Raw genomic sequence first — 13,786 nt, 5'->3', positions numbered from 1 at the left:
CATCCCCGTCATTACCAGGTGAAAGAGACAGAGGTTTCGCGGAAGGAGATCGGGGTCCCTTGTAAGGATCAGGCAACGAGTGGCTAATCTGCCTTTGCCATCGGTACTATTGGCCAACGTACAATCGCAGGATAATAAAATGGATGAGTTTTCTCTCTCGGTTTCTTCCTAGGTTATGGCTTTCTAGGTGCTTCTACGCTTGCTGTTTGCGGTTTTTGGCTGGGTTTCTGTACAGCACTTTGTGACATCAGCTGATGTAAGAAGGGTTTTATGAATACATTTAATTTGAGTTGCTGACTCCAAGGAGCGGGACACTAAGCCGGAAGCTTATAATAAATCCCGCTATGCCCTCCGACGAACCATCAAACAGGCAAAGTGTTAATACAGGACTGAGATCCAATCGTATAACACCGGCTCTGACACTCGTCGGATGTGGCAGGGCTTGCAAACTATTACAGGCTACAAAGGGAAGCACGAGCTAAATTACTTCTATGCTCACTTCGAGGCAAGTAACACTGAAACATGCATGAGAGCATCAGCTGTTCCGGGTAGACTGTATGCTCACGCTCTCCGCAGCCTATGTGAGTAAGACCTTTAAACAGGTCAACGGATTACCAGGACGTGTACTCCGAGCATGCGCTGACTAACTGGCAAGTGTCTTCACTGACATTTTCAACCTGTCCCTGACGGAGTCAGTAATACCAACATGTTTCAAGCAGACCACCATAGTCCCTTTGCCCAATAAATCTATGGTAACCTGCCTAAATGACTACCGACCCGTAGCACTCATGTCTGTAGCCATGAAGTGCTTTGAAAGGCTGGTCATGGCTCACACCAAAACCATTATCACAGAAACCCTAAACCCACTCCAATTTGCATACCTCCCAAACAGATTCACAGATGATGCAATATCCATTGCACTCCACACTGCACTTTCCCACCTGGACAAAAGGAACATCTATATGATAATGCTATTCATTGCATTGACTACAGCTCAGCGTTCAACACCGTAGTGCCCTCAAAGCTCATCATTAAGGTAAGGATCCTGGGACTAAACACCTCCCTCTGCAACTGGATCCTGGACTTCCTGACGGGCCGCCCCTAGGTGGTAACAGTAGGTAACAACACATCCGCCACGCTGATCTTCAACAAAGGGGCCCCTCAGGGGTGCGTGCTCAGTCCCCTACTGTACTCCCTGTTCACTCATGACTGTATGGCCAGGCACAAATCCAACACCATCATTAATTTTGCAAATGACACAACAGAGGTAGGCCTGATTACCGACAACGACGAGACAGACTATAGGGAGGAGGTCAGAGACCTGGCCGTGTGATGCCAGGACAACAACCTCCCCTCAACGTGATCAAGACAAAGGAGAAGATTGTGGACTACAGGAAAAGGAGGACCGAGCACGCCCCCATTCTCATCGACGGGGCTGTAGTGGAGTAGCTTGAGAGCTTCAAGCTCCTTGGTGTCCACATCACCAACAAACTAACATGATCCAAGCACACCAAGACAGTCGTGAAGAGGGCATGACAAAACCTATTCCCCCTCAGGAGACTGAATAGATTTGGCATAGGTTCTACAGCTGCACCATCGAGAGCGTCCTGACGGGTTGCATAACCGCAAGGCACTACAGAGGGTAATGCGTACGGCTCAGTACATCACTGGGGCCAAGCTTGCTACCATCCAGGACCTCTATACCAGGTGATGTCAGAGGAAGGCCCTAAAATTGGTCAAAGACTCCAGCCACCCTAGTCATAGCCAGTTCTCTCTGCTGCTGCATGGCAAGCGGTACCAGAGTGCCAAGTCCAAGAGACTTCTAAACAGCTTCTACCCCCAAGCCATAAGACTACTGATCATCTAATCAAATGGCTACCCTCCCTCCCCCCTTTTACACTGCTGCTACTCTCTGTAATGATCTATGCGTAGTCAAACTAAAAACTCTACCTTCACGTACATAAACTTAGCAAAAAAAGAAACTGTAATTCATAAAAATGCAAATTACTCCACAGATCTTCATTGTAAAGGGTTTAAACACTGTTTCCCATGAAAGTTCAATGAACCAAAAACAATTAATCAACATGCACCTGTGGAACGATCGATTAAACAATAACAGCTTACAGACGGTAGGCAATTAAGTTCACAGTTATGAAAACTTAGGACACTAAAGAGGTCTTTCTACTGACTCTGAAAAACAGCAAAAGAAAGATTCCCAGGGTCCCTGCTCATCTGCGTGAACGTGTCTTAGGCATGAGGACTGCAGATGTGGCCAGGGCAATAAGATGCAATGTCCGTACTGTAAGACGCCTAAGACAGCGCTACAGGACGGACAGCTGATCGTCCTCGCAATGGCAAACCATGTGTAACAACACCTGCACAGGACAGGTAAAGGATGGGCAACAACAACTGGCCGATTTTACACCAGGAACAATCCCTCCATCAGTGCTCAGACTGTCCGCAATAGGCAGAGAGAGGCTGGACTGAAGGCTTGTAGGCCTGTTGTAAGGCAGGTCCTTACCAGACATCACCAGCAACAACATCGCCTGTGGGCACAAACAGTGGGCACAAACGACCAGACAGCGACCAGACAGGACTGGCAAAAAGTGCTCTTCAATGATGAGTCGCGGTTTTGTCTCACCAGGGGTGATGGTCGGATTTGTGTTTATCGTCGAAGGAATGAGTGTTACATCAAGGCCTGTACTCTGGAGCGGGATTGATTTGAAGGTGGAGGGTCCGTCATGGTCTGGGGCGGTGTGTCACAGCATCATCAGACTGAGCTTGTTGTCATTGCAGGCAATCTCAACTCTGTGCAGGGGTTGAGGGAACACATCCTCCTCCCTCATGTGGTACCCTTCCTGCAGACTTATCCTGACATGACCCTCCAGCATGACAATGCCACCAGCCATACTGCTCGTTCTGTGTGTGATTTCCTGCAAGACAGGAATGTCAGTGTTCTGCCATGGCCAGCAAAGAGCCCGGATCTAAATCCCATTGAGCACATCAGGGACCTGTTGGATCGGGGGGTTGAAGGCTAGGGCCATTCCCCCCCCAGAAATGTCCGGGAACTTGCAGGTGCCTTGGTGGAAGAGTTGAGTAACATCTCACAGCAAGAACTGGTGCAGTCCATGAGGAGGAGATGCACTGCAGTATTTAATGCAGCTGGTGGCCACACCAGATACTGACTGTTACTTTTGATTTTGAACCCTCTTTTGTTCAGGGACACATTATTCCATTTCTGTTAGACAGGTCTGTGGAACTTGTTCAGTTTATACCTCAGTTGTTGAATCTTGTTATGTTCCTACAAATATTTACACATGTTAAGTTTGCTGAAAATAAACGCAGTTGACAGTGAGAGGACATTTATTTTTTTGCTGAGTTTAGCTAGCTTAGCTATATTCCTAACTAGCTAACGGTAGCTAGGTGTTTAGCTAGCTTGTTGGCTACAAATAATCCGCACAGACACAAGTTATCTTTGCTATCGTAAGTATCAGGCTTGTAACGTTAACAATATTTGTCATGGGCATACACTACACGAATTCACCATGTTGTTGCCGTCCCAGACACATTTTCATGATCAGGGTAAAATCCTAGCTATGAACTTGGGCTACTTATTAAGCATTGTTAAGTATTTCATATTTTTTGTGGTCCACTTAAAGGATGGCTGTAGATTATTATTTTTCTTTTTCCCACTGCCATTATTTTGGGGGGGAGGGTCCACATTAATTTATATCCTGAGATTTTAGAGTATTCAGATTTCTTTTTTTTTAGCAAAGTGGTCATTGAGTTTTCAATACTGGTCAGGTGTATCAGGAGATTATCTGAAAATGAATTTAGTTTATATGCATGTTTACCCAATACCTGTTACATTTGGGTCCTGTCTTTCTGCAAACTGTTCAATTGCCAGTGTCTTGTGTCCTTTCTAAAGCAATTTCATCAGATAATGTATTATTTGTGCATATTTTTGCTTTAGCACATTTAAAAAAGATTTTTATGACATTTTTTTTATTTCAGCTGGAAAGTTGAAAGCTTCCATTGTTTTGAATAGAAAAGCCCATTCAAGATGGTGGAACGCATTTTCAGCATTAACAGACATTATTGATAAAACTTTATCTATTTTTTGCATATTGTATTAAACTGAAACCCTGTTTTATTGATACATATCACGTCTGGTAAATCTTTTGCCATTCTATTGCTTATAATCTTTGTTATTATTTTAGCATTCAGTATCTAATATTTCTTCTTGGGAGGACCTCTGTTTTTAGTGATTATTTTTTGTCTGCTGATAATTGCTTCAGATTATTACAGTATTATCAAGGGTTTTTTATAGCACACAAGCCTACGGTGTATCAGGAACCATTATGTTACAGATTCAAACAGCTTCGAGACAACTAGAAACATCAACCCAGCGTGCTAGAACACAATAATTGCCACACATTCAACTGAAAAATCCTATAGGTTGCACGGCAACAAGTGTAGCAAGGCCTAAAAGTGGGCTTTTTTTTTTTTTACCTGATTGTCTTAATCATGCTGAGGCCCATCTCTACACAGCAATGAGCGTGGTCCTGTCGAGGTTCAGGAAGACCGGACACACAGTAGTAGCAGTCTCCTAAAATCTTAATCCTCAGACAATGGTGCTCCTAGAAAAGAGTGAGAGTGAGAGAGAATGGAGTTAGACTGGAATCCGTGGGAAACTCAGAAGGATCTTGATTTGATCAACACCTCTTGCTCCATGAGAATGCTTGAATAATCATTGAATTGTACAGGAATGTACAGTATACTCATGCATGCATTTGTTCATGTCTTGCACCAGAAATGTCTGGACAACAACTTTGACTTTATAATAAAGAGACATTATAGGCCAAGCAGACTCTGTGCGTCATGCACAAGGACATTGACTCAACTCTGAATTCATTCCCTGAATTACGTTAAAATAACTGACATTCACGTAAACATTACGCTTGTCCATTAAACTGCCCTCTATCTGACCTGTTTTTCAATCCAGTCATTGGACTTAATTACGGGTATTACCCTTTGAAAGCATTGCATGTTCCATTTAAATTCAGCTTTCTACACTGTATTTGTATCATTAATGACAGCTCTGGGGCTTGAAAATGACACCTTAGCCAGAAGTGCAAAACACATTTCTATAATTGCATAGCACCATACCTGCAAGCCTGTCATTCATTCATGCTATCAATATAAATTGGGACCCAAGAGTATTACTGCATTTGCATTCTTCTGTAGTATTTTAGCAAATTCTAGAACAAAGCATGATTATTCATGTCTCCTTGTGCGTAGATTTTTCCCTAAATGTCAGTTCTTGCCGTCATAAAGTCACGTTTGAAAATGAAATTAGCATAAGCATAAAGTAAACTCACATGGGCAAGACGGTCGAAGCGTGCAAAGAGCTCGTTCAACATTCGCACCAGCTCTTGTGCCGATAGCGTCGTCGAGAGGTTCGTGAATCCTTTAACGTCTGCGAAAAGAATGCTGTAGAGAATATGGAGAAGTCACATTGTCACCATTACACTTCAAAATCTACAGATCATTTAGTGAGAAAATAGTCAAAAGGGTACAGATTTTAATTGATTTAAATCCAGATCAAAATGGTCCAACGTGGTCCCTCCTCGCTTTTGGATGAAACGTTAAGACAAATCTAAACGGAATCTCTGCCCCTCCCGAACTCCAGGCTATGCTCAAACCCTACACCCTGACCCAAGTACTCCATTCTGCCAGCTCTGGTCTCTTGGCCCTCCCACCCTTATGGGAGAGCAGCTCCCGCTCATCCAAGTAAAAAGCTCTTCTCTGTCCTGGCACCCAAATGGTGAAACCAATTTCCCTCTGAAGTTAGGCCCATCTCTCGAAAACATCTAAAACCCTACCTTTTTATAAACCCCTCCTCACCCCTGCCTCGTCATTTAAAAAAATCTCTATATATGCCCTTTGTGAACTAACACTCACACTTGACTTTTTTCCCTCGAGCACTGACTTTATTGAGGAAAAATGTACTTACCATGACTGAGATATAAGGTTGTCTCACCTAGCTATCTTAAGATGATTGCATTAACTGTAAGTCACTCTGGATAAGAGCATCTGCTAAATGACTAAATTGTAAATGTAAATAATACCACATTATAAACTACAACCAAGATCACATTTATATGATCCCATGTTTATATGATTGACTTGGTTGAGATATTGCCTTCCTGCTTCTTTAAAAAAATAAAGAGGAACTGAATCTAACTGGAAACATAATTGAGACAACACAGGAGCATTATGGAACTAAACAGCATTTTAATTATACTGAACAAAAATATAAACGCAACAGGTAAAGTGATGGTCCCATGTTTCATGAGCTGAAATAAAGGATCCCAGAAATGTTCCAGATGCACAAAAAGCTTATTTCTCTCGAATGTTGTTCACAAATTTGTTTACATTGCTGTAAGTAAGCATTTCTCCTTTGCCAAGATAATCCATCCACCTGACAGTTGTGACATATCAAGAAGCTGATTAAACAGCACGGTCACTACACAGGTGCACCTTGTGCTGTGGATAATAAAAGGCCACTAAAATGTGCAGTTTTGTCACACAACACAATGCCACAGATATCTCAAGTTTTGAGGGAGCGTGCAATTGGCATGCTGACCGCAGGAATGCCAGAATTTTTGCCAGGGAATTGAATGTTAATTTCTCTACCATAAGCCACCGCCAAATTTGTTTAAAAGAATTTGCCTGTATGTCCAACCTGCCTCACAACCGCAGATGATGTGTAACCACACCAGCCCAGGTCCTCCACATCCGGCTTCTTCACCTGCAGGATCGTCTGAGACCAGCCAACGGAACAGCTGATGAAACTGTGGGTTTGCACAACTGAAGAATTTCTCGACAAACTGTCAGAAACCATCTCAGGGAAGCTCATCTGCTTGCTCGTCGTCCTCACCAGGATCTTGGTCTGACTGCAGTTTGCTTCATGGAGGATTCCCAGTTTCAACTGTGCTGGGCAGATGGCAGTATGACATACATTATGGCATTGTGTGGGCGAGCGGTTAGCTGATGTCAACGTTGTGAACAGAGTGCCCCATGGTGGCGGTGGGGTTATGGTATGGGCAGGTATAAGCTACAGACAACAAACACAATAGTATTTTATTGATTGCAATTTGAATGCACAGAGATACCGTGAAGAGATCCTGAGGCCCATTGTCGTGCCTTTCTTCTGCTGCCATCACCTCATTTTTCAGCATCATATTGCACGGTCCCACTGTCCCACAGTTCCTCGAAGCTGGAAATGTCCCAGTTCTTCCATGGCCTGCATACTCAACAGGCATATCACCCCATTGAGTACGTTTGGGATGCTTTGGGTCGACGTGTACGACAGCATGTTCCAGGCCCGCCAATATCCAGCAACTTCGCACAGCCATTGAAGAGCAGTGGAACAACATTACACAGGCCACAATCAACAGCCTGATCAACCCTATGCGAAGGAAATGTGTCGTGCTGCATGATGCAAATGGTGGTCACAACAGACACTGACTGGTTTTCTGATCCACACCTAGTATCTGTAACCGACAGATGCATATCTGTATTCCCAGTCAAGTGAAATCCATAGATTATGGCCTAATATATTTATTTCAATTTACTGATTTCCTTATACGAATTGTAACTCAGTAAAATCTTGAAATTGTTGCATGTTGCGTTTATATTTTTGTTTAGCGTACTTTGCAAATTGACAATCACATCAGTCAAAACTTTCCAAATTATAAGAGGTTTTAAAAATCGGTTCTATTTGACTCAAAATTCCATGACATACATTAAGACATTGTTGGATGCTGTTAAAAACGGACGACTGTAACTAAGGCTGAAAATGTCAATACAATCAAACTAACATAAGCAATGATCACAAGGTGGTTGTGATGTGGCTAATAGGCTAGCGCACATGTGTCAAACACAAGGCTTGAGGGCCGAATAGGACACACAAGCGAGTAAACTGTAAATTAATCAGTCATCTACTGCATGAAATTGCAGCCTGATGTGCTTGCATCAGTGAATTCAACTGTAATTGCACTGCTTTTATGTGTCCCATTTACAGCACGCAGCGGAGGTAAAGTGTACAGACACATGCCACAGTCTAGCTTAAGTTTTTAAAGCTTGACAATGAATAACCAAAAAACAAAACGCCATTCAAAGGGAAAACATGTAGGCCAATTTTAGCAACCTTTGAGCAATAGACTACAGTACATTTTGAGTGCACCACACAACAATGCTGTGAGTGCCCCATGGTGGCGGTGAGGTTGTGGTATGGGCAGGCATAAGTTAAGTTTAAATGTTACACCAACATTTAGCTACATTTTTGTTATTTATTTCACATCTGCAAGCATTGTGGCAAAGGCTGGATAACTATTTTAGTTTTAATATGTGAAAATGCTATATACATCATAAGTGGACATACGTGGATAACAAATAAAATAATGTCCAGTTTGGGTCGCAGTTGGAAGTTATTTTTATTTAAAAAAAATAGGCTGTCTGGCCCGAAAATGCATTGTGTTTTTCAATATGGCCCGTGTGCTGATTGAGTTTGACACCACTGGGCTAGTGTATCAATTTATGCAGCTAGCTATTTATTTAGCAAGCTAAAAACACAGAGCCTAAAATGAGCTAGTTAGACAGATGCTGGGAGAATGTCATGTAATTGGAAGAGTGGGTGGGTGACAGACTTTTCCCCCTCATATCGTTTTTAGGTGGCTACAGCTAGAGATGCTTGAACGAATGTTATCCACATTTAGCATATTTCTTAGGGAATGTATTTTGGGTGGACAGGAATGCAAGTTCCCATTTAGTTGTCAAAATGTGGGTTGTGACAAGCATGCATTGGCAGGCAAACTGCAGAAGAACGAGCAGTCTACTATTCCCCATGGTTTATCAGTGCAATTTTTTACGGACAACTAGCTGAAAAAGTTTGAAAGGGTTTATCTAATGTTCCCTCATTAGATTTTAGCTCATCTCGCTCTGGCTAGCGGTAATTGTTGATCTTATTGTTGTTGATGTGCATAGGCAACTGAACTGAGGGAGAGAGAGCCTACCTTTTCATTGTTGTTTGAACAATAGGACTGAAGTTCCAAAATATATGAGGACTCCCGTGGTATTTACATATTTGCAGAAATCCATCCAGGTATATTTTGTGGCTTTTGGCCATTGCGTTTTAATGATCTAGTCGCACTGTTGCTACTGACCGTAAACAAACAGTCCAGTTCAAAGTGAATGATGGCAGGCCTGTGTGGCAAATGGCTTATTTGGATATAGGCCTACTGTAGCTCTGATTGGCTATGGTGCACCGGTCTGCGCAGACACCAGTCCTGAAAAAGATAAATGCTTTTATTATTTTTTATTTCAAAATTCAAAAGGCACTCGCACATCTGAGCAATCTAATTTGCAGGTGCATGGCAACAATTGAACAAGATGAAGGAAAAAGGAAACCGCACACTGCTCTTATCACTGATATTTAATAAGCTGACATATCAGCCTTGGTCAGAGCTTTTGTGAATTTTTTTAAATTTGCACCCTTATGTACACCTAGCCCCTCCCACATCCGTTCTTCACATCGAATGGGGTTGAAGGCAATGGGAAAAACAAATAAGTGCTACCAAATATATCAATATGCATTTCATAAATTATACAAAAGTGTATAAATAAGACGTATGAAACACGTCTGTAAAATCACAATGAGAACATTGCAAGTTCACATTAGTCATTGGGTACATCATACGAAAAACAGAGACATTTATAATAGGGACATAATTCATGTTCAAATTCACAACATAACATACAGTGGGGCAAAAAAGTATTTACTTAGCCACCAATTGTGCAAGTTCTCCCACTTAAAAAGATGAGAGAGGCCTGTAATTTACATCATAGGTACACTTCAACTATGACAGACAATGAGAAAAAAAATCCAGAAAATCACATTGTATGATTTTTAATGAATTTATTTGCAAATTATGGTGGAAAATAAGTATTTGGTCAATAACAAAAGTTTATCTCAATACGTTGTTATATACCTTTGTTGGCAATGACAGAGGTCAAATGTTTTCTGTAAGTCTTCACTTGGTTTTCACACACTGTTGCTGGTATTTTGGCCCATTCCTCCATGCAGATCTCCTCTAGAGCAGTGATGTTTTGGGGCTGTTGCTGGGCAACATGGACTTTCAACTTCCTCCAAAGATTTTCTATGGGGTTGAGATCTGGAGACTGGCTAGGCCACTCCAGGTCCTTGAAATACTTCTTACGAAGCCACTCCTTCGTTGTCCGGGCAGTGTGTTTGGGATCATTGTCATGCTGAAGGACCCAGCCACGTTTCATCTTCAATGCCCTTGCTGATGGAAGGAGGTTTTCACTCAAAATCTCACAATACATGGCCCCATTCATTCTTTCCTTTACACGGATCAGTCGTCCTGGTCCCTTTGCAGAAAAACAGCTCCAGAGCATGATGTTTCCACCCCCATGCTTCACAGTAGGTATGATGAGTTGAGTTTTTACCAAATAGTTATATTTTGGTTTAATCTGACCATATGACATTCTCCCAATCTTCTTCTGGATCATCCAAATGCTCTCTAGCAAACTTCAGACGTGCCTGGACATGTACTGGCTTAAGCAGGGGGACACGTCTGGCACTGCAGATTTGAGTCCTTGGCGGCATAGTGTGTTACTGATGGTAGGCTTTGTTACTTTGGTCCCAGCTCTCTGCAGGTCATTCACTAGGTCCCCCCGTGTGTTTCTGGGATTTTTGCTCACCGTTCTTGTGATCATTTTGACCCCACGGGTGAGATCTTGCGTGGTGCCCCAGATCGAGGGAGATTAACTTGTATGTCTTCCATTTCCTAATAATTGCTCCCACAGTTGATTTCTTAAAACCAAGCTACTTACCTATTGCAGATTCAGTCTTCCCAGCCTGGTGCAGGTCTACAATTTTGTTTCTGGCGTTCTTTGACAGCTCTTTGGTCTTGGCCATACTGGAGTTTGTGTGACTGTTTGAGGTTGTGGACAGGTGTCTTTTATACTGATAACAAGTTCAAACAGGTGCCATTAATACAGGTAACGAGTGGAGGACAGAGGAGCGTCTTAAAGAAGAAGTTACAGGTCTGTGAGAGCCAGAATCTTGCTTGATTGTAGGTGACCAAATACTTATTTTCCACCATAATTTGCAAATAAATTGATTAAAAATCCTACAATGTGATTTTCTGGAATTTTTTTTCTAATTTTGTCTGTCATAGTTGAAGTGTACCTATGATGAAAATTACAGGCCTCATCTTTTTAAGTGGGAGAACTTGCACAATTGGTGGCTGACTAAATACTTTTTTGCCTCACTGTACATAGGCATTTCATCATTAAGCCCTTTAGGAAATAATGTCTGGACGGTGAAAATCCAAAAACATTCCCTTTTACTCAGAATATTATTAATATCACCTCCCCTGTCTGATATCTTAGCTTTCTCTCTGCCACAAAATCTAAAGGTAGAAATGTTATGCTTCAGGTCATCGAAATGTACTGCGACTAGATAATCCCTGTCGTTTCTCCTGATTGAACTTTTGTGCTCTTTGTTTGAGAGAACGAGAGGTTTTACCGACATAGCACAGCCCACATGGACATTTAATCATGTAGATAACATGGGTGGTGGAACACGTAATGATGTCATTTATTTGGAACAATTTTCCTGTGTGTGGGTGGCAGAAACATTCACACTTCATCATATTGTTGCACTGTGCGCATCCTCTGCATTTATAGCTCCCATTTGGTAGAAGGCGTAAAAGGGCCTGGCTGATTGTCTTTTGTGGCTGGCAGTTGGCATGAACCAATTTATCGCGTAAATTGCGACCTCTCCTATACACAATAAGTGGTGGATTTTTAAATTCAGCCGGCAAAACTGGGTCCGATGATAGAATATGCCAGTGTTTCTTGACCACACCTCCCACTTTTCACGAGTTCAACGTATATGTAGTTGTGAACATTACGGAGTGTTCTTTAGCGGGTCTTTTTTATAACAGTTCATCTCGTTTTTTTTCCAATGCCAAATTAAGAGCTTCATCCACACATTGTGGCGAATAGCCTCTTCTTAGAAACCTAATGCGCATCTCCGCTGCTTTTTCTAGATAATCATCTGTGGAGTGGCATATACGGCGCAGTCTGAAAAACTGGCTTCTTGGAAGTCCCCTTTTTAATGGCTCAGGATGGAAGCTGTCCCCCTGCAATAGAGTATTTCTGTCCATTTCTTTTCTATACAGAGTTGTAAACAGGGTTCCATTTGATTTCTCAATCCACATATCAAGGTAATGAACACGTTGAGTGTCACGATCAATAGTGAATTTAAGATGAGGAATTATGAATTGTGCCTATTTAAGATTTCTCTGTTTTTCGTATGATGTACCCAATGACTAATGTAAACTTGCTATGTTCTCATTGTGATTTTACAGACGTGTTTCATACCTCTTATTCATACACTTTTGTAATATTTATGAAATGCATATTGATATATTTGATAGCACTTATTTGTTTTTCCCTTTGCCTTCAACCCCATTCGATGTGTAGAACGGATGTGGGAAGGGCTAGGTCTACATAAGGGTGCAAATTTCAAGATATTTGCATAAGCTGACGAAGGCCGATACAGTACATAAGCTTATTAAATATCAGTGATACTATCAAGAGCAGTGTGCGGTTTCCTTTTTCCTTACTGCAGTGTCTTTTAATTGGCCAAATCCACGACCGCTTTCCCACTCTATATTTCCATATAATTTTCACAAATTACTGTACTTCATTCCCAAAAATTCTATGAATTTGTTGTGACATGACTTTCATTAATCTGATGACTGTGACATATCGAATCAACTAACTATGTTTAATTGTTACTTGATTAAATGAATCATGTAACAATTAACTCATTAGGATTTGTGGCACCACGGAATACATTGGTTAACAAGTTACCATCTTCCGAATTAAACTCTAGATGATAGATAAGATATATATTGATAACAGTAATTTATTACTGATTACCTCATATCAGTCTCATACCCCTTGCATCTGCACAAACCCAAACTTTATTGATAATTTGTTTATTTACTAACTAATTGATAACACAGGATACACACACACATGGTATAGGTTATTGATTAGAAACTTAATATGATGGAAACAGGTCCCTTGTGCACTAACGACAACATGACTGCTTAATTATCAAAAGAGGGGCCTCCCGGGTGGTGCAGTAGTTAAGGGTGCTGTACTGCAGCACCAGCTGTGCCATCAGAGTCCCTGGGTTCGCGCCCAGGCTCTGTCGTAACCGGCCGCGACCGGGAGGTCCGTGGGGCGACGCACAATTGGCCTAGCGTCGTCCGGGTTAGGGAGGGATTGGTCGGTAGGGATCTCCTTGTCTCATTGCGCACCAGCAACTCCTGTGGCGGGCCAGGCGCAGTGCGCGCTAGCCAAGGTTGCCAGGTGCACGGTGTAGCCTCCGACACATTGGTGCGGCTGGCTTCCTGGTTGGATGAGCGCTGTGTTAAGAAGCAGTACGGCTGGTTGGGTTGTGTATCGGAGGACGCATGACATTCAACCTTTGTCTCTCCCGAGCCCGTATGGGAGTTGTAGCAATGAGACAAGATAGTAGCTACTACAACAATTGGATACCACGAAATTGGGGAGAAAAAGGGGTAAAATTTTAAAAAATAATAATAATTATCAAAAGAGGGATGAGTAGAGAGGGGTAAAGGGAGAAAGAGAGACAACACTTGCTCACTATGCTCAC

The 13,786-nt window shown here is 42.1% G+C and overlaps 1 protein-coding gene across 2 annotated transcripts in view; it reads right to left on the bottom strand.

The window, feature by feature from the left end:
- Positions 1–13,786, bottom strand: part of adcy8 (adenylate cyclase 8 (brain)) — a 285,380-nt gene that overhangs the window by 93,690 nt on the left and 177,904 nt on the right. For both annotated transcript variants that reach the window (XM_021612605.2, XM_021612604.2), the window contains exons 4-5: positions 5,382–5,493; positions 4,513–4,640 (exon numbers count right to left, since the gene is read on the bottom strand). In XM_021612605.2, coding sequence (XP_021468280.2) covers positions 4,513–4,640; positions 5,382–5,493 — 240 coding nt within the window. The remainder of the gene's footprint in view (positions 1–4,512; positions 4,641–5,381; positions 5,494–13,786) is intronic.

The sequence above is a fragment of the Oncorhynchus mykiss genome, chromosome 8 (assembly GCF_013265735.2).
Source record: "Oncorhynchus mykiss isolate Arlee chromosome 8, USDA_OmykA_1.1, whole genome shotgun sequence".
NCBI lineage: Eukaryota > Metazoa > Chordata > Actinopteri > Salmoniformes > Salmonidae > Oncorhynchus > Oncorhynchus mykiss.
This window is presented reverse-complemented; position numbering and strand designations above follow the sequence as displayed.